General features: G+C 44.2%; 1 protein-coding gene across 4 annotated transcripts in view; it reads right to left on the bottom strand.

Moving 5' to 3' along the window:
• The window catches only part of DIS3L2 (DIS3 like 3'-5' exoribonuclease 2), a 299,279-nt gene that overhangs the window by 72,896 nt on the left and 205,219 nt on the right, over positions 1 to 21,164 (bottom strand). For all 4 annotated transcript variants that reach the window (XM_074314980.2, XM_074314986.2, XM_074314989.2 and 1 more), the window contains one exon: positions 16,985 to 17,092. In XM_074314980.2, the coding sequence (XP_074171081.2) occupies positions 16,985 to 17,092 (108 nt within the window). The remainder of the gene's footprint in view (positions 1 to 16,984; positions 17,093 to 21,164) is intronic.

Raw genomic sequence — 21,164 nt, 5'->3', positions numbered from 1 at the left:
GAGGAGAAGTGTTTTCAGGTTTTTCTTACATGGGACCATCCGTCCATACATATTCTGCAGACACTTCTCGCTCAGAATGGTGTCAGATTCTGACGGGGCACCAATGTGGAAGCTGCTGCCCTCGGGAAGCTCAGACTTAACAGGCATGGAGGGGAGGTCTCCAGGCATAAGGGGGGCACAGGCCGGCCAAGCAGGGGAGCTCAGGTGAAGGGCCTGCTGGAGACTTTTTCATTCGTTTGGGTGAGTGGTCATCAGCGTCAGATCTGGGAGAGAGAACACATAGATGCCAAAGAGGTGACAGATGGGGAATCTGTGGGCTTGGTAATGGGGCAGATGTGGGGTGAGGGGAAGGTGGGGCCACTGACAGAAACAGAACACAGGTGGAGAAGCAGGATGACGTAGAAAGAGAAAGCCAATGCCAACTTGTCCTATTTGGGGCATTTATGTAGAAAAAAGCTCCAGCACAGGCTTTCTCAACCTCAGCACTATTGGGCTGACTAATTCTTTGTTGTGGGGGCTGTCCTGTGCCCTGTAAAGTGTCTGGCAGTATCCTTGAACTCTACCCGCTAGATGCCAGTAACCCCTCTCCGCAGCCCCGAGTTGACAACCCAAACTGTCTCCAGACATTGCCCAACGTCCCCTGGGGAAACTCAGCCCAGGCAGAGACCCACTGGGCTCAAGGCAGATACACCCAAGTTGAGCGGTGGTGCTCGCTGAGGGGTGGAGTTGCCACCGATTTGTATTTTATCCTTTGAATTTGTCTGTATTTTCTATAATGAGCATTTTTCACTTTTAAAACAATAAAATAATCATTAAAATATTTGGGGGACTCCTGAGTCTGAAGTACCGGGAGGAGATCTGGATGGGGCTATGTAGCAGCACTTGGGGTGTGGCTCTGGGGCCAGGGGTGATGACTGGTCTGGAGGTAGGGAGCTGGCCTCAACCGGAAGGAGGGCGGGAGGAAGGAAGGGGGGGGGAGAGAGAGGGAGAGAGAGAGAGAGAGAGAGAGAGGAAGGTAGAGGGAAGAGAGAGAGAGAGGAAGGGAGGGAGAGGGAAGTGAGAGAGAGGAGGAGGGAGGAAGGAGAGAGTTGAGGCTGCATTCTCTACCACCTCCTAAGCTGGAGGATGAAAACAAAAAAAGCAAGAGAGCTCAAAGAGACAGGAAAAAACCCCGGAGCTCCCAATGTTAGGGAAAGCAGGAGAAAAGGGTTTTAAGAAAGGAGTACTCAAAACCAACAACAGACACATAGCACTCGCGCTGGGGCAGGCAGTGTTTCTATACTTGCCATATAGGAACTGTTTAATCAGATAGCAACCCTGTGAGGCAGGCATTTTCTTATCCCCATTCTGCAAATGAGGAAACTAAGGCACAGACACATTAAGTAACCTGCTAGAGGGCGGTAAAGACAGGAACTGAACCAGGCCGTCCAGCCCGAGTCCCAGCTCTTAACCACGAGTCTGTCAAATGCCACCAGGGTGTCCACGAGGATGAAACAAAGCACAAGTCCTTGAATTTAGCAGCTGCTTGCTGGTGACCTGTAGGAAGGCCATTTAAGGGGGGAAACATGGCGCAGGGTGGGTGGAGTCAAACTTTAAAGACCGCAGGCACGTGCTGCGGACGGACTACAGAGACACTGCCAGGGCTCTGCCCTCTGCCGGCCTCGCGCACACACCTCCTGCGCCCCTCGAACAGCAACAACTTCTGTGTGTGCCATATGTGAAAAGTCTGGGAAATCCTGGGTGAAGGACAGGTGGATGGCCAGCTGTGGGGGTGATGTGTGGCTGATCTGCCAGAATGGCAGGACAGGGGTGTTGTTTGTAGGGTAAGGGAAGAAGTGGTGTAAAACAAAGACTGAAGATGCGAGAGAATGAAGGGATCCTGGGCCAAGGGACCCCGGGAGGCGACTCATCCATGAGAGAGGAGCAGGGACCGGGGGGAAGGCAGGAGAACAGGGGAGCTGAGAACGGCGGTCTTGAGGGCAAGAAGAGGTAACTTGAGAGCACTCATATCCAATAGTCCCAAACTATGGAGTCAACGATAAGGCAAAGAAAGAGGGGGTGCTGAGGTTCAAGGGCATGAGGAACGTGGAAAAGCTCTGAGATCAATGCGATGGGAAATGTGATTCATGAGCAAGGAAACACCAGGTGCTGAATGACAGAAATGGCTCCGGGGAAGGGAGGGAGCACCACTCACTGGGGGCCTTTCAGCCTGGGCTTACAAACAGCACCCCTCACCGCCCTCCCTTCTACCAGCCAAACCATTCTGTTCCCGCCTCGGAGAGAATGCTTCCCCCAAAAGGCACCTGAAGGACACACAGGTGTTCCCAGTGGGGAAGGAGGGAGCCCAGCACAGAGGAGTGTCCACATCATAAGGCCTCTGAGGAAGAGCTACCCTAAATGGCTACAGATGCTTCTGATCCCCCCACCTTCCCTCGGAGGAAGAACCAACACTCTCAAAATGGCAGCCGTGATGCACAGGAAGAGAAGGGTAGCAACTACTCACATTTCTCTTTGATTCAGTGCAACGAGCCTTATTATAAAGAGTCTTGAATCTGTAATATCAGACTTTAATTTTTCTTAAAAATAAAAATCCTCAAATGATACTTTCTGGATTATGCCAAGAACCACTTCTCTCCAAAAATACAAACAACTCAAATATCCTGCTCCTAACTCTTCTGCTGTGGCAAGTGGGTCCTAAATTTGGCTCCCAGGAGGCGTGAGAGTGCATGCGCTGAATGCAAAAGGAACTGTACACTCAGTCCCAGGTACCCTCCAACAGTCCCAGCGGGGAGGCTGCACACACTGGTCTCCAGAAGAGCCCCCTCCAGGCTCCGCCCATTCTTGTCCTTCTATCACACCCACATTTCCTGAAAACTCCTCGCTAATGGAGTTATTCCAACCTCCTCTAGAATGACAGAGCCATGACCTATTCATTCTTGTGGTCACAAAGTTTTCCCCTGGAGTTTCAGCTTGTTTCCTTTTCGCCACTTCCTTCCAAACCCAGTCAATCCTCCTCCTTCTGTGGACCCACATTTTGTGAGACAGTCTCTTTAGCGTGCTCAGGAAAACTTTCGTTTCCACTCCTCTCTTTCACACGCTTTACAAGTAGCCCCACAGATTGCCTCAGGCATCCAGGTCACAGGACGTCTGGCCTCCTGGGGTCTTTTCCCCAGCGGAGCAGGAAACCACCGCACATTTACACTGGAAACCACCACGCCCAGGGCGGGAGACCTGTACGACACTGCTGGGTTAAGAACCACTTTAAAAATCTAAGAAAAGCTCCAAATTGTTTCCCCTGAAATATTCATGCACAAAATTTTGCAGTAAGTTCCACGGGAGTTCCTAGACACCCTGCCAGCCCCCAGTCCATGTACCCTGGCTGCAAACAGCTTTGTCGTTCCCTCTGGACTGGCCTCCCATTGCAGTGCTGAGCCCTGACCAGGGGCCACTTTCCATCCCCAGGAGTTCTTAAAATGCATTCTCTGTACCTCGGCAAAATCAGAAATCTACTACTCCTCATCAAAGCTCGCTGGTAACACTCGCTGGCTGCACTCAGTTTAAGCCACTTTTTGCCTAACGGGCACCTCTGCTCCTTTAGCTTGTTTCCTTATCAGCATCTGAACAACACACACGAACACCACCAGACCTGAGACCGATGAGAAGTTTCCTCTGTTGCCCTCCACTCCAGAAAGCTTGTACCAACCTTCTATTTGAACATACAAAGGGCTCAAGTGCAAGTTCTGAAGAGCCACCTAGAACTTCCTGGCCCAGTGACAGTGGCCTCAGGCAGCAGAACCTGCTTTAACACGATCCAGTGATTCTGGGACCAACCGGACACATGACTAACCATATTCTTAGGCCAGGAAAACGAGTGTGAAAGTGCTTTGCGGGAGGTAGCGGAGGCGCACGGATGCCCACGGCAGCCTCCCACAGGGCAGGGCAGCAGGAAGAGCGGGCCCAGGAGTGGGGTTCCCGGGGGCAGCGTGCCTTCCAGTATGGGAAGAGGACGTCCTCTGGATAGAACACCTCATTAATTTCCAGTTTGGAAACTGTATTCACATCAACGCCCCATCCATAACCAGGGTCGGTGGCAGAAGACAAAAGAACAAAGAGTTTTTCATGGAAAAAGTAAAACAGCCATGAGAAGCTTTATAAACAAAACCCATCAAAGAGATCGTGTCCATCCTCTTTCCTTTGCTTAATCACAGGATTTGGGTCACTCCCTTTCTGCAGGTGGCACGTTTCCTGCAGACACCCTGGGACACCGCTGTTAAGAATGGCAGGTTAATACTGTGCCAACGCCCACTGAGGGCACATGACTAGGAAAAATAACCTGGCTACAAAGGAGCAGACCATCGATGCCTACTTCCTGGAACCAGGTAGGACGGGAAATGCCACTCTTGTGAACAACACTCGAGAGGATCTGGCCCTATTTCCCACACTCACTGCCCTTTGCAGTCTAACACACAGAGAAAACATGCCAGGGATTTGTGAAAAGTCACACAAACTTGTAAGTGGCAGCCAGGATCAGATCCATGTGTGTAGACGAAAGACTCAAAATCTAGTGTTCCTTTTGCTCTATTTTAGCTAAAGGTCACATAACAGACCGAGATGGGTGGTGAAGTAAAGAAAACGAAATATGCCTCAAAATGTATGTCAACTTCCAATGTTTTATGGATACAAAGTTGTGAGGGTAACGTATCGTTTGAAAACTGTTCAATTCCATTCAAATATATTTTCAAACTTACTGTCTACAAAATGTCAGTGCTTCATTAAGAAATCTCTGGTTCAAAAAACTGCTAATGGGGTCATCAGTAATTTTAAATAAGTAGATGCAAAATTACTTGTACAGCCACTCAGGGCTACTGGATGCCAAGGACTTGGTTCACAAGCATATCAGGAAGAAATAAATATTTTCCTGAATGGAATAAAACCAGGCTGTTTGGGGTGGCCAGGGGTGGGGCATATTTCTGCTGTTTCTTACAACTTGCAACACAAGGCAGTCGTCATGGGGGGGGGGGGCAGGACACAGCAGTGACAGAAGCCAAAGGTGCCATGAACAACATGTCTGAAAAGGGACTGAGCCAGAGGAGACAGGGCTTGAAGCTGGCGGGGGGGTGGAGGGGGCACGGGCCTGTGAGAGGAAGGCCCTGGTGACTGGTGACTGCAGGGGGCAGAAGCAGAGGGGTCGCGGCTGGCTGAGGAGTGGGCAGGGATTCCCTCTGCGAGGCCCACTCCTGGCACTGGGCCCCGGTGACTGAGTGGGGCACAGGTCACTTCTGAAAGAAGGCTAGAGAAGACCATGGTAAGACTAAAGAGTAAATAACAAGATGGCAGACCCGTCAGCCACTCACTGCACTTGGATCTAGTTGTGTCCTCTCCTACTGTACAGAGAGGCTCTGAGGCCACACCAGGTACACGAGAGACCTCTGCCAAGTGCACTAAGGAGGCACGGGTCCGAGCCGCACGTCTGCCAGCCTGTTTTAGTTTATGTGCTAGAATTTTGGGGAAGATTTGTATAGAAAAAAAAAAGCCTGAATAAACTGTGCACTCTTCTACCTCTCAGGTCACCTACCATCTTGCTGATCCCAACTAGAATCAGGCCCCTTCCCATCTTGACCTGGAGGCAACTGTCTAAACTTCTGAGCATAAAAGGAAGGAAGTGAGGAAACTTCCTCCAGTGAGGAAACTTCCTCAAGTGTTTGCCTTGCAAACTGTAGGACATGGAAGGATTGGGAGAAGAGCCTGAGGCTCAGATGTGGTTAGGAGATAAGAATTCCTTTCCTATGACGGTAGATGAGGGGGCCAAGCCTGAGCAGTCCTTGAAAAGTGTTCCCTTTACCAGACAGTTGCATGAGGGTGGGGAGGGGTAGGAGGCTTGTTGAAAGGTGGTGGAAAGGCTGGGAGGCCTCAGGGAGAAGGAAGTTGGAGGTAGCAGGAGCCACGGAGAAAGTCTTCTGAGGATGGATTCCGATAGATCCACACAACACAAAATCAGATTTCTCAGGCCAGCGAGCTTACTTCAGCCCGTCTTTCAACCTAAGCCAGCTCTTTAAAACAGACACCCAGCACAGTGACCTGTTACGTTGTTTACAAACCTTAGGGCCCAAGTTCTTAGATTTAAATCAAATCCACTATTAATAACACCGAAATGCAGGAGAAAAGCTGATTAAAAAATTTGTACTCTTTGCATGACAGTCTTATATGATTAAATGTCTTTTTTCACTTTTTTAAAAAAATTTTTTATTTAAATAAACATTCTTTATTTTGGGGTAGAAATTTCTGAGTTCCATATCATTTCCATCACGGAGTGAAGTCGTCCATAACAGTGGTGATGATCCATGGGTCTTGATAAATCGTTCAACGTCCAAACTAACATTAAGTTGGGGTGTTTTTTTTCCAATGCATCACTTCTAGAGAAGCTCACTGCTGGATCTTGGGAGCCATCCATCATGTCTTGTCCACTGTGGTAACGACAGCTATTAATTCTAGTTTCAAGGTGGCGTCTTCTATATGTCCTTTACTATATAGTTGGACTTCCGTTCAACTAGACTTCAGGCGATTCTCAATGATGGTTGTTCTGTAGTTTAGTTGTAATTTTGATGTGTTCTTGAAAATATTTTACTTTGAATTCTTATTTGAGTTCTAAGGATTCACAGCAAAATCTGTGCTCAGGATTTAGTCTGCGGTTACCTTGAAGTGACCTTAGATAAACCTAGAATTGCCTGGTGCTTTCATTAGCAAACTGGGACACGGGAACAAGAACACTGCCAAGTTCTTCCAAAGACTCCTCTGGTCCCAGGTGGTCTTTACAGGCCTGAAATAAAACAATTGTGTCTCGCCTCTGCTAAGGACTCAGATGGATATTCTGGGAACTTTTCTATTATTCTTAGAATCAGCCTTTGAAGCTATTGTCTCTCACTGGGGAGCTGCTTGGGCAAGATTTCCACTTCAGTGTCTGAGAGTGACAGAAAACCCCACAGGGCATTTCTTTACCATTAACTAAGGCCCAAGTTACACAAGACTATGCATGAGCGGCCCTGTGAGTTTACTTCAGTCACCACGATGACCCCGGTGAGCACACTACTTTATTTTTCAAGTTTCACAGGATTTCCATGGCAGCGGGTGTGGCGGTCGCCACGAGGAAGCAGGCAGCCACCTTCTTGGCGTGAGACATGTATGGCCCTTCTCAACTTCCAGGACACCTCAGGAACGCCGAGAATGCTGCTGCAGACAAAAATGCGTACCAAGGGGAACGTCATCTAACTGAGCAGACCAAATAAACAGAAAACTGTGAAAACAGACATGCGATTCATTTCATGAAATCATTTGTGGGCATTGTTCTGGGTACATGACACTGTAGCACTGTGGGGTGTGTGTGCACACGCATGTGTGTAGGGGAGATGAAAAGTTAAGAGTGGGCTCTGCTTACAAGGATGCTCAGATCTAGGAGGACGACAGACCTGTGTACAATGGCTTCCAAGTGCAGATGGCAGGTGCTGCAGGGGTGGAGAGGTGGGCGAATGGATTCTGAGGGCGGGTGGGGTCCTCCCGTCTGAGCACCTCCTCAGGCAGTCCACCCTGCTCCTTCCCTAGACTCCCATTCGTCACTTGCTTGTGGCTGGGAGAGCTGGCTGTCCTCACGCTCCTACTGGGCGCTAATCCCCCACCTGGGGTCACAGCCCTGAGCCTCCTACTTCCTTCATGACCTGGCTCCAAAAACCTGTTCCTTCTTTCCTCATCCTCAACATCTTTTCTATTCACCTTCCCACACAGCCTACAAACACACTCCAATATCTTTCATCTGTTTATTAAAAAAACAGGGGAAAAAATCTCAAAATGCTTATTTTTGTCTTACTACAATGGTAATATGCATGCTTTGCAGAAAACTTAGATACAGGTGGGAAAAGGAGAAGAAAAAAATCTATAAATCCACCATCAGGAAATAACTAGATATTGTTTCTATTTTGGTGCATATTTAATTCCTATAACTTCAACACCTTGTATAGTGTCTGAGCAAAGCAAATATTCAATGACTACTTACTAAATGAATGAACAAAGAATAACAGTTTCATGGAGGAAGTGGCTATTAGCTGGATCTCAAAACAGGATTCATACCGGTAGAGATGAAGGGAAGGGCACCCAGGAAGAGGGAAAAACATATGCAAAGTCTCAGAGGTGTGACAATTCCATATTGGGCCAAACAGACTCTTCAGTGGCAGGAGTAGAGGCTGAGGGGAGACTAGAGGGTGTGTGGCCCTTCTGTGGAGGTCTTTGCATGTCATGCTCTGGAGATTGGACTTTTGTGGCTGATCATAACCCGTACAAGGATGTTGAGAAACAGTGTGATAGGAGCAGATTCGGCTTCTAGAAAGTCATCTAGAAAAATAGAATGGAGAGGCCATGAACAATTTCCCCCAAGTATTCTAGAGAAGTGTGTCTGTGACTGTGGTGACAGAAGAGAGACAATCAACCAGAGACACGTGGCACTGCTGGGATGTGACAAAGTGAGGCAGGCTAGACAGAGACTGAGAGTCTGAGTGGCTGCGGAGGGGGCTGACGCCACTCAATTGGAGAAGACAGGGCTTCAACCCAGGCTGGAAATGGAGATGTTTCACTGCGTGAAGGGAGGCGAAAGGATGAGGCAAGGCGGAGGGGCATTCTGATCTGAGGGGGGACTTCAGCAGATCACGCTGGCTGGTCTCTCTGGTTTCCAAGCAGACCTGAAAGTCTCCTGGGGGGAGTCATGGGTCTTGAAGGAAAGAGGAGTGGAAGGCAAAGTTGAGCCTGGGGCCAAAAATAAAGGTTTGAACGATACATTTACAATAAATAAAACGACTGCTAAGTAGCACTGAAGGTCCGGCTGAAGAGCCTGAACTGGGACATGCCATAGTTCTCCTGCAATGTCCAACGTTCAAAATGGGGTTTGTTAGGCTGGGACTGGAAAGGTTCTCCTAGAGCTACAAGGAAGGATGGCGGTTAGGAAAGTGTGGCCTCCACCGGTTTGGTCATGGAAGGCGGGGTGGGGCGCTGCTAGAGGGGAGAGCTCCATTACACAGCAAAAGTCAGCTTTTCCCAAAGCAAAGCTGTTCCGGGAAATGAGAAGAGACGCTAGTCCCAAGCAGTCTCTGTAGTCCATGCATTTCTAGCGGGGAAGACAGGGAGACAAGAACAGAAAACAAATCCCATCGTGAAGACTTTTCAGATTCTTTTCTGAATGAGACTGGGGAGTTTTAAAAACGGAGCAACAAGACCTAATTGCTGATTTGGAAGGATCGCTGACTGCTGCGTAGAGAGAAGATGACGTGGGGCAGAAGTAGAAGCTAGGACACCAGTGTAGTCCAGGTGGGGATGGCAGCTTGGTCCCAGGTGACGGTGCTGAGGGTGGGAAGGCGGGGGGCAGATTCTGGAGGCAGTGAGAAGGCAAAACTGGGGCGACTTGCTGGTGGACTGGATGTGAGGGGTGGGACCAAGGTCAATAATGACCCCAGGGTTTTTGGCCTGTGTACGTGGCAGAAATGAGGCTGTCATTGATTGACACTGAAATGGGCAACTCCTGAAGTACACGATGGCTTTCTGAGCCAGACAGCATGTGGCAGGGCTACTGCGGGGCAAGCTATGAGTAGCTACTGTAATCGTGAGACGCTTCTTTTATTATTCTGACCTTTGACCCTGAGATACGATGGTTCTGAGGTCTAAGGACTTAGTTATCAAGTCAGATTCATTGCTTTGACCTTCTTCAAAGTGTAAGATTGGTGTTTTTACAAAATGACTTCACCTTATGACGCCTCTGATGGGTGGGGCACACGGACATGGTCTCTGTTTTGCCCGTCCTTAGTGCCACGTGAGGCAGAAGTGCCAGTGGTGGTCAGGAGACAGTGAGCTCACTGGCCTGACTCGGTCACAGTGGATTTCCTGGTACCAGAGCTGGATCTTCCAAGATTTAGTTGGGTCTGTTTTCCCTTGTCACAATATAGAGTCACAAATATCCAGATCAGAGAACAATGCTCTTACCACAAATATGGGAGAAAAATGCCAAAAGGGATCCTTCAGAGTTTACAGATCTAAAAATCTGGGCACTGGCTTAAGGAAAGCATATGTGACCAAGATTTTCTAGTGGATGTTAAAAAAATCTAGTGGGTGTTTAAAAAGTTGCAATAGCCTTCCTATAGCTGATCATACCTGGTCCAGAAAATAAGACAATCATGCAGACTAAGGAAAAACGCAAACCTTTCTCCACTTCAGCTCCAGGAGAGACTGGCAGCCATGTTGCCGTAGACGTGGTGTGAGGCGGCTGGCCCTGCTCTGGCTCCTTCTAAGCCCAAGGCTTACAACCAACCACAAGACGCCCCCACTACATACAGACCCAGGTGCAAGCTTCGGCCACCTCGTCCTCATTCACTCGGGTTCTTGCTGCAGGGCCACCTCCCTCCTCATTGTCCTACGCTGGCTCCCTGACTCTCCCACCTGTCCCCTCCCCCCAACAGCCCATTCCTATTTCATGCACCGTCTGTGGGAGACCTCTTGTCACTATATCCCAGGACTAACCGACCAGGTCCACCCTCATGTGCTCTCTTGGTCCTTACAGTGGTGCTTGGAGGAGCCCAGTGCAAGGAATGTGGTTAGTGGCTCCTCAGCTGGTCTTAGTCCAAATCCTTGCACTTCCGCTTTGGCTGAGTTTGATGGAGGCCCAGCATCCCTCCTGGACCCTGTGCTTGCTTCACACCTGCTCTGCAGCCCCCTCGTGCCAGAAAGCTGGGCTACTTAACACTGCCTCCAACAGAAACGCAAAAGACCAATTGAGTTTTCAGAGTGCCTCTTTCTAGTGCTTCTTTTATGAAATCTCATATTTTAGAAGCTCATTAGATCAGGCAGCTTTTTATTCCTTGGGTTTGACGCTGGCAGGCATAATTCAGATTCAAAGTTCTTTTCTGTTGACTCAAGTCAGTTTTCTTCTCTGGGCTTTTCTACTTAAATTTTCGCAAAAATAAGCATTTATAAAAATATAAAAGTAATACGTTTTCAAAAAACAGAAAATACAAAAAGTAGAAACAATTACTCAGAGTCTTACTACCCAAATACAACCAAATATTGGCATTCTATTTTATTTCCTTCTGGTCTTTTTCCATTCAGTTTTTCCCCATGCATGTTCCCACCCCCACCAAAATATGATTGCTGGCATACTGTCTTCACAATTCCTTCTTTGTACTTCAGATCATGTTTGCTTCTTGACTTTTAGAAAGGAACTTATAATCACATATATAGGAGTCGTAAAAACCAAACGTAATGTGAGTAACTTGTTTTGATTCCAGTTCAGACAAATCAATTAGAGATAATCTGGGAAATGTAATTACAGACTGGATTCTGGATATGACACGAAGGCATCCATATTACTCTTAGGTGTGCTAATGGCATCGTGGTTATGTAAGAAAATGGCTGAATTTTTTAGAGTCACATATCAAAATAATGTATGAGTGACATGACATGACGTCTGTGGTTTATTTTGAAATACGTTAGCAAAGAAAACAAGTGTTGATAGTAGTTGAATCTGGGAGACAGGGATGGTGGGTGTATCGTGCTATGTTCTTTACTTTCATGTATGTGTAAAATATTTCAAAATAAAAATTTTAAAAATTAAAGTATCAATAGCTCAGTCAAATGGTGTTAAAGGCTTGTTATGAAAAACAGCAGCGCTGTGTCCCTCCCACAAGGTCATCACTGTCACCTGTTTTGGCAGATCAGGGTATTTTGGTATTACTTTCATATTTCTATATAACCTGCTTGAGTGCTACTTCTTGATTTTTCAGTTTTAGGCATTAGTCACAAACTTCACTATAGAAGAAGAGAATTTATTTTTCTTTCTACATACACTCCCTTCCCCCAACCAAACCCACATAACTGTTCCAGGCCCTCGTCCTCCCAAGAAAGTTACGTCATAAACTATCAGAATTAGCTATTATGGTTATGTAAATATTAAATGTTACTTTTCTTTCCTACACAACTTCTATTTTCACTGGAATGAACAACTGTCTTGTTTTAATTTGCTTGGTTTTTCTGTATACTATGTACATGAATCCACCCCAAACTTTCCAACTATCTCGACGTACGGTCTGTGGACCCTTGAGACCCTTTCAGGGATCCATGAGGTCAAAACTATTTTCATAATAACACTTAAGCATTATTTGCCCGTTGCCATGTGCTGACATTGACACTGATGATAGAAAAGCACGGGCAGGGATCATTGCTGCTGCCTTGGCATAAACACGGCAATGGCAACAAAGGGTACCAGTGGTCAGGGTACTCCACCACCTCACTAGCGGGAGAAAAAAGCTAGTGCACCTAAGAATGTTTTTGATGAAGCAGTAAACGTTATTAACCTGAGTACTTGTTTTTTTCACTTATGCCGCATGCTGAGGTATGATGGTTATCTTGAGGAAAAGCATTTATATGACTTTGAGTTGTGAGCTGAACTGACTTGCTCTTTTTACAGAACACCATTTTACTTGAAGGAACAATTGACACACAAACTATCGTTATTTGGCACTTCAAGGAAAACAACGGACATTTTTTATTGCCAATGATAAAATACGAGCTTTCACAAAAATCAGAATTTTGGAAACCTTGTATTTGACATATAATACATGTGTCAGTATTTCCTAATACTTAGACTTGATCCGTAGACTAAGATCCGTGGTGATATTAACAAATGTGCTTTCTTGATACCATATAATGAAATGTGCCTACATATAGAAGATCAGCAAGCATAATAAGCCCATATTTTCTAAATGATCTAAATTTCTAAATACATGATAAAAAATCATGCGTTGGTAAAAAAGCCATTCAAAGTGTAAGACAGACAACAGATTTTATTGTAACTCAGTAAGAAAAGTTCAACTAATATTGTATTAGTCTGCTAGGTCTGCCATAACATACCACAGATTGGGTGGCTTAAACAATAGCCATTTATGTCTTACATTTTTGGAGGCTGGGAAGTCCAAGATCAAGGTGCCAGCCAATTCTGCTCCGGGTGAGAGCTCTTTCTGGCTTGTAGATAGTCATCTTCTCACTGTGTCCTCACATGCCAGGAAGAGAGAGAGAGCAAGCTCTCTGGTCTCTTACAAGGATACTGATCCTATCAGATCAGGGCCCCACCCTCATGACCTCATTTAACCTTAATTATCTCCTTAAAGGCCCTACCTCTAAATATAGTCACACTGCGTATTAGAGCTTCAACACATAAATTTGGGGCAAGGGGAGGCACCATTCAGCCCATAGCAGATACGGTTTCAGATACTAGACTGCAATTACCTTGTAAGAAAGTACTGTCAGATTCTGGTGTTGCACAAAGATGAATACCCACAATGATCTGAAAGAGCTATTAAAACACTTCTTTCTTTTCTGATTACGTATGTCTGAAGCCAGATTTTCTTCACATACCTCAACCAAAAGAACTTATCCCAACAGAGTGAATATAGAAGCACATGAGAGCTCAGTTTAATGTTTTCTCTAAGACAGATGTGAGATTTACAAAAAAGTAAAACAAGCTTCTGCTAATTTTGTTTTAGAAAATATAGTTATTTTCCATAAGATGTTATTTATGTTAACATATGAGTTATATTACTATTATTTTAATTAAAATATGTAAATGTCTATAATTTAATCAGTTTAATTTCTAATATTGTAAGCAGTGAATCCACGTGAACAAAAGTTCTTTGAGGTCCTCAATCATTTTTTAGTGTAACAGGTCCCAAGTTTGGTAACTGCCAGTCTAAATCATCTTTCAAGAAGTTCAGACCCACAGATATTTTAACTATTTCATTTTCTCAAAGACATCTCTCCTAGAGCTTTCTGACCTGCTCCAATCTGGACCAGTGGTCTTCTACACAGTGTAGAGCTCGTACCCTAAGACTTTCTTCACCACCACCTAGGTCAGGTGCCAGTAAATTATGGCCTGTGGGTCAAATCCAGCCTGCCACCTGTTTTTAAAGTTTTACTGAAACAGAGCCATGCTCATTAATTTACGTGCTGCCTTCTTTCCTGCTACGATGGCAGAGTTGTGTAGTTGCAACAGAGACCAAATGGCCCGTAAAGCTGAAAATATTTACTATTTGGTCTTCTATGGGAAAAGTCTGCCAATTTGGGATCTAGATGATCCTTTCACTTCTTTCCTGTGTTGGTTTACAGTGGTACCTTGGTTTTCGAACGTAATCCATTCCAGGAGACCGTTCGAGTTCTGAAATGTTCGAAAACCGAGGCACGGTTTCCCCATAGAAAGTAATGCAAAATGGATTAATCCATTCCAGACCTTTAAAATCAACCCCCCAAACTGCAAATTTAGCATGAATTTTACTATCTAATGATACCATAGATCCATAAAATGTACAGCATTTATCAACCAAAATGTTCGTCAACGGAGATGTTCGAAAACCGAGGTACTACTGTATTTGTTTCCTGAATCCAATGTCTTCCTCCTGCCTTATTTACTTATTTGGTGAGGCACATCTTCTGGTGGCTTCTTCAGAAAAGGTATATGAGAAGTACATTTTTTTTGAGACGTTGCATGTCTGAGCCCTTGCATGACCTTCTACTCTTACATTTTATTGATAGCTTAGCTGGGTACAGAATTTTAGCATAGAAATCGTAGCCCCTCAGAAATTAGAAAGCTTTGCTTCATCATCATTTAGCTTCTAGGGTTATGATAGAAAAGTCTAAAGTTATTTTGAGTTTTGACCTACTGCACTTGACTTTGTTTCCCGCCTCATAGAAGCCTGCAGGCTCTTTTCTGTGTCCTCAGTGTTCTGAAATTTTATGATGATGTGGCTTGGAGAGGATGTGTCTCCACCACAGTGCTGGGTAGTGGACTCTTTTAACCCAGCAAGTCACATTCTCCAGTAATGGGGCATTACTTGAATTACTTCTTTCCCCTCCGGTTCTCCATTTCTGGAATATTTATTGAACAGATGTCGGATATCTTGGAGTGGTCCTATAATTTTCTATCTTTTTCTGGGATAATTCCTCAACTTTATCTGCCAACCAGAAGTCTGAATCTTCTTCATTTCGTCTATCATGGTTTTAATTTCTAAGAGCTCTTTTCTCCCCCATGAATATTTCTTTTTTGAAGTATCTAGATCTTGTGATATACGTAGATGCTTTCTCTTAAAAACAATTCTCTGAGGACATAAATGATAGTTTCTTTTCCCTGTATAATAGTGTTTTGTCCTAGTTGCCTTTTTTCTGTTCATTTACTTTGGTTTTCCTGTATTATGTTAGAGGCTTTCCTCTTGATTGTCTCTTCATACATGAAAGTGAAATACTAAAAGGCTGATTTTTAGTGAAATCCTAAAAAGCTCCTCTTGTGTGGGTGGAGCCGATTGTAAGCTTTACTGTACGGAGATACAGCTGGGCTGTTGGTTTGGAAACTCTTGAGGTTATTATCTTCAAATCTTCTTCACTACTCAGATTTCTCAGAGACGGATTTTCCCATTTCCTGACTCAAGGGTATAGGTTTGGCTACCAGAATTCCGGGGTGGTTGGGAAAAGAAAGCTGCGATTCTTAACATTCAGTATGCCGGCATTCACTCAACCTCCTCTAAGGGACCACCACCACCAGGTGTGTTTAGTGTCCCCTCGTTCAGACATCTTTTACTTTACCCTGTCCAGAGAATAAATTTCTGGTCTTCTTTTAAGTTATGGGAGGGGCAATCTTTTAAAATAAACTTTCAAGCAATAGAATTAGTCTCCTCTTCACCCACTTCTCCCTCACTTTACAGTTACCTGGTGCTGTCAGTTTCGGAATTTCTTTGGGGTTCTGCTGTGTAAAGTGGGTTGTTTCTTGGCTTTCTCTGTTGTTGGCTCAGGATTCAGCTTTCTCAGGACTGCTAAGTCAGTTACCACTCATCCATCTGCTTCCCAGCTTCCAAAATTTTGTTGCCGTTGTCTCCTCTCCCATTCTTTGTCCTTGTGGGTTTATGTCTTTAAAAAAAATCTCTTCACTGTTGTTTTAGTGAGGTTTTGGGAGGGAATGAAAGCAAATGTGGGTATTTGATCCTCCATCTTTATTTGGAACCTCTTTATAATTAAATATCTTTTTTTTAACTTTCATTTAATTTTACAGCATAAACATTTCCCATGTTCTTACATGGTCTTCGTAACAGCTTTAGTAAAGCATAACATTCCACTGAGTCACTACCATAGATTACTTAATCATTACCCTATTTTTGAATGTTTAGAGTTGTTTCTGTGTTGGGGAGGGGACTAGTTTTTCCTAGAGTCATCTTTCATTTATTTGTCTCATTTAATTCCCTCTATTTAGGGCATGCCTGTTGACACCCTTCTCTCCTCTGTTCTCCCTCCATGGCTTCAGCACCTTGTGCCTTGACTATGGGACTATTGCGTGCGAATTTAATTCCCCTTTAAAGCACCAGGTCATTCAGCACAATAATGCAGCACTAATATTTCTAAATGTCGCCTTTCTCAGGACATGGCAGAGCACCCGTATCACCTACAATTCACTTGTGGCTGGAATTTGAGGCTCCCCATAGTTTGATCCCCCCTCACCTCCCCCAAGTTGCCCTCTTTCCCCTAAATGTCCTCCTGCAAATGGCCTGCTCTCCTCACTGAGCTCAGGCTGCTTTTCCTGCCACTGCCAATCCACACTTAGACCCAATCGCCTGTACTCACCCACCCCCTCATGACCTTGCTTACACAATCTCTTCCTTCACCTGATAATAGGAAGAGAATGTCTATTATTCACTGATAATAGACAAGAAACAAGTAATTCATTTCTAATTTTTAGGGTCAGTCTTGCCTTTTAAATGAACTGACAGCTTTTCAGAGGTAGGAGCTCTCACGTGTTCTTCTCTGTGGGAGCTGGCCCTATACGGCCCTCATCCTACCACCACGGGACTCCAGCCCAGAGCCAGGAACACAGTGGCGGCTTAACAGGGCCTCAATGAATGGAATGGACATGAGTGTAAGTCGTTACCTTGCCCTCTGGAGTCAGCATCCAGATCACGGAGAAGGTCAGTCTGTCGGTCATGGGATTGAGGCTGCACAGCTCCTCACACAGCAGCCTGGGAAGCATGGGGACCACCTGCAAACAGAGGACAGGCCCATGAGCACCTTTCTCCAATCTGCAGGAGTTTCCCACAGGCCTAGAAGCAGCCCAGAGGGCAGAATTTTGGTGAGCAGCTTGAGCTTCCAGAGCGAGCTGAGGATGGAGGCAGCTCTTGTCCCGGAAGACTCAGAAAGAACAGACGATCTGACACTTTTCCATGGGCCTCCAGAATCAAATGGGAATGTGATCTGGAAAGGTAAGAATTGGTAACACAGGGAAAAATTACATTATAGCAATGAAAAACAACTATGTGTGACTATATACTAAAATTGAAGCTCTCGACTCAAGAATGACTTGTACTTTTGGATATAACTATTCCAGTTAAACTATATACTTAAGAACTCAAGATCTTACACTTAAGTCTTCAATTAATTTTGAGTTAATTTTTATGTGTGGTGTACATTATGGGTTTCATTCTTTTGCATGAGGCTGTCCAGTTTTCCCAGTACCATTTATTAAAGAAACTGTCCTTTCCCTATTGTGTGTTCTTGGCACCCTTGTCAAAGATAAGCTGACCATATACATGTGTGTTTGTATCTGGGCTGTGTAACTGTTCCATTCAACTATGTGTTTGTTTTTATGCCATATCATACTGTTTTGATTATTATAGCTTTGTAATATACCGTGAAATCACAAATGTGGTACCTCCAGCTTTGTTCTTCTTTCTCAGATTATTTTGGCTATTCAGGGTCTTTTGTGGTTTCATGTGAATTTTTGGATAGGTTTTCTTTCCTATTTTTGTTAAAAATTCTATTGGAATTTTAATAGGGATTACATCAAATCTGTAAGATCACTTTGGGTAGTATGGACATTTTAACAATATTAATTCTTCAAATCCAAGAACAGGATATCTTTCCACTTATTTGTGTCTTTGTCAATTTCTTTTATCAACATCTTATAGTTTTCAGTGTACAGTTCTTTCACCTCCTTGGTTAAATTTATTCCTAAGTATTCATTGTTTTTGATGCTATTGTAAGTGGGATTGCTTTCTTAAATCCTGTATCACCTCACATCTGTTATAATGGCTATTATCAAAAAGACAAGACATAACAAATGTTGTCGAGGACACGGAGGAAAAGGAACCCCTGTGCACTGTTAGTGGGAATGTAAATTGGTGCAGCCATTATGGAAAACTGCACGGAGATTCCTCAAAAAATGAAAAATAGAACTACCATGTGATTCAGCAATCCCACTTCTAGGGATACATTTACAGGAAATGGTATAAGTACTTCGAAGAGATATCTGCAGTCCCATGTTCATTACAGTATTATTCACAATAGCCAAGACATGGAAATCCTGCCTTTTGTGACAACATGGATGAACCTGGAGGCAGCATGCTAAGTGAAATAAGCCAGATAGAGAAATACAAACACTGTATGGTATTCTGTATATGTGGAATCTTTAAAAGAGAAAAACAAAAAACCTATTTCATAGAAACAGAGAGTAGAGTGGTGGTTGCCAGAGGCTGGGGGCGGGGTAAATGGGGAAATGCAGGTCAAAGGGTACCTACCGACTTTCAGTTTTAAGATGAGTAAGTTCTAGGATCTTAGGTACAGCATGGTGACTACAGTTAATAATCGGATATTGTATATTTAAAATTTGCTGAGAGTAAATCTTGAGTGTTCTCTCGCTACACACACACAAAAGAGTTAATTACATGAAGTGATGGATGTGTTAATTATCTTGATCTTGGCAATCATTTCATAATGTATGTGTATAGCAAATCATCACATTTACACTTCAAATATATTTGTCAATAATTCTTCAATAAAGCTGGGGAAAATAAAAGAACCCAAGGGCTGAGTATAAACTCATGACAGGATTTCATCAAAGTAAAATTGCTGAATCAATGCTTCAGTAATTGAAAATAACACAATTGACCAAATCACATGCTGGAACATTAACAGAATACTCCAGTGAACTATCACTGACAGGTTCATAAAGCCAGGTTCCCTAGATGAACTACTGTGGTGAATGAGTCATTCATTTTATAGGGTTTTAAGCCTAAATTATTTCTTCCCTTTATTGAGCTTTCTAGCCCATAATTAACTGACTCAGTGGTATACTCTCTCTAATTTAAAAAAAAAAAATCTCTTGAATTTGCTTTCAAATGATGACTTACAGCTACCCCAGAATGTTACTTATTTTCTCTAAAATTCCAAAGATGAAATGAGTATTTCTACCTCGGTCCCCTGAAGATACTTCAAACGCTCTCCTACCTTGAAATCTATTCCTTCTCCCATAGTTTTCTGGATGAATGTCTTAATCATTTGCCCCACCTCCCCAACTGAAAACGGCAGCATCAACAGCCTGTGTGCAACACGCTGTGTACCCGCCTGATGTACGGTGTTAAGCAACTAAGAAGTAACAGGCGAGAGAAGCAACTACGTTCTAGTTGAGGTCAAGTTTGCTGGTTAAGTTTCTATAGCAGCAAAGGCAAAACCAACCCTAGTAGTTTCTTGTTCTGTGTGAAGTGTCTGTATCTGTACCATTTCAGTAAACAATCTTTGACACGGAAAAGCAAACTCTAGAACTCACAGCCCACACCAGTGACAAATAACTAATAACTGCATGCATTAACTGGCACTATTCTGAAGGATGCTTTTTAACACCTATGTAAAATCTAATGACCACGTGAAAATGTCTGGTAACAACTTCTATAAGATAACCACTTTGGAAGATTTTTTTCTCACTGTCGCTTTTGCACCATCTGTTCAGATGATACTGTTTTTCTTTAACTTATTTAATGAGTATTAAAATGTGATCTAAATATTTAACATTTTCTTGCATGGATCAAGTGTTTTACAAAATAATGCATTTTTACTTGCATAAACATATTGAACAAATTGGAGAAAGTTTCAATACCATGCAGTCCCATGACTGAACCATGACATGTCAAGGTTAAACGAGGTCATAAAGGTGGGGGGTGGGGCCTGATCCCATAGACAGAGATAACACCCCTCCCTGCCCAGCACACACACACACACAAAAGGCCACGTGAGGACACAGCTGTCTCCAAGCCAGGAAGAGTCCTCACTAGGAACCAAATTGGCTGGCACCTTCATCTGGGGTTTCTAGCGTCCAGAATTGTGAAAATAATGTGTTGTTTAAGCCTCCCTGTTTATGGTATATTGTACAATGGGCCGAGCTGAGTCAGACTAAATGGAGTTTGTTGGGGGTGCATTCTTGGCTTGTTCTCTGGGCTGCATTATCAGATGATTACACCAATTGTATTTTGGTAGCAGCAGGCTGACCACCGGGCAGGCTTGGAGTCCAGGGCTTCATACCTTTTTTACAGATAGATGATATTTCTTCTAAGTGTACAAGGCAGTATCTGATTGCGAATCACAAATTGAGCATCCGAGAATGTAACGTAATTCCTGACTTCATGTTTTGGTGTTTGTCAAGATAAAGCCATTGCGACTGAATGCAGTGTGGTACCTGGACTGGACTGGAAAACTGGTGAAATCCAAATCAAGTATGGATTTTAGTCAATAGTAATGTTCCAATGTCAGCATCTTAGTTATTACAAATGTACCACGGTGATGTAAGATGGTAACAGTGGGGGCACTGAGTGTGGGACCCGTCTGTATTATCTTTGCAACTTCTCTGCAAACCTAAAGTTATTCGAAAATAAAAGGGCTTATTGACAAGAAAGCCACAGTCTTCATTAGTGGCTCTCTTAAGTGTTATCCATTTAAATATGGAAGAAATTTATGCTAATGAAACACATTCGGATCTGTTTTTATATGTTGGAGTTTGGGGTTAAGATTTTATTTGCAGAAAGACCTTTACCACGGCAAAAATTGTCTACGGACCATGAACCAACAGAGTGAAGTCCAGACTCATCACCAGCACAAATCAGGGGAAAGAGCAAAGGCTCTGAAGCTACACAGACTTGGGGTCCAACCCTAGGGGGCCACCACTTCCTGTACTAGTTGGGCAAGCGAGTCTGATTCTGAGGCTCCGTGTTCTTGTTTGTAAAACACTAAGGGTGCCCAGTAAGTCAGCTTGCTGGCCTTGCCACAGTCTGTGGGTCTTTGGTCAC

The sequence above is a fragment of the Rhinolophus sinicus genome, chromosome 17 (genome assembly GCF_057876585.1).
Source record: "Rhinolophus sinicus isolate RSI-liver-muscle chromosome 17, RSI-T2T, whole genome shotgun sequence".
NCBI lineage: Eukaryota > Metazoa > Chordata > Mammalia > Chiroptera > Rhinolophidae > Rhinolophus > Rhinolophus sinicus.
Note: the sequence above shows the minus strand (reverse complement) of the source record. Positions and strands in the feature narration are given on the sequence as shown.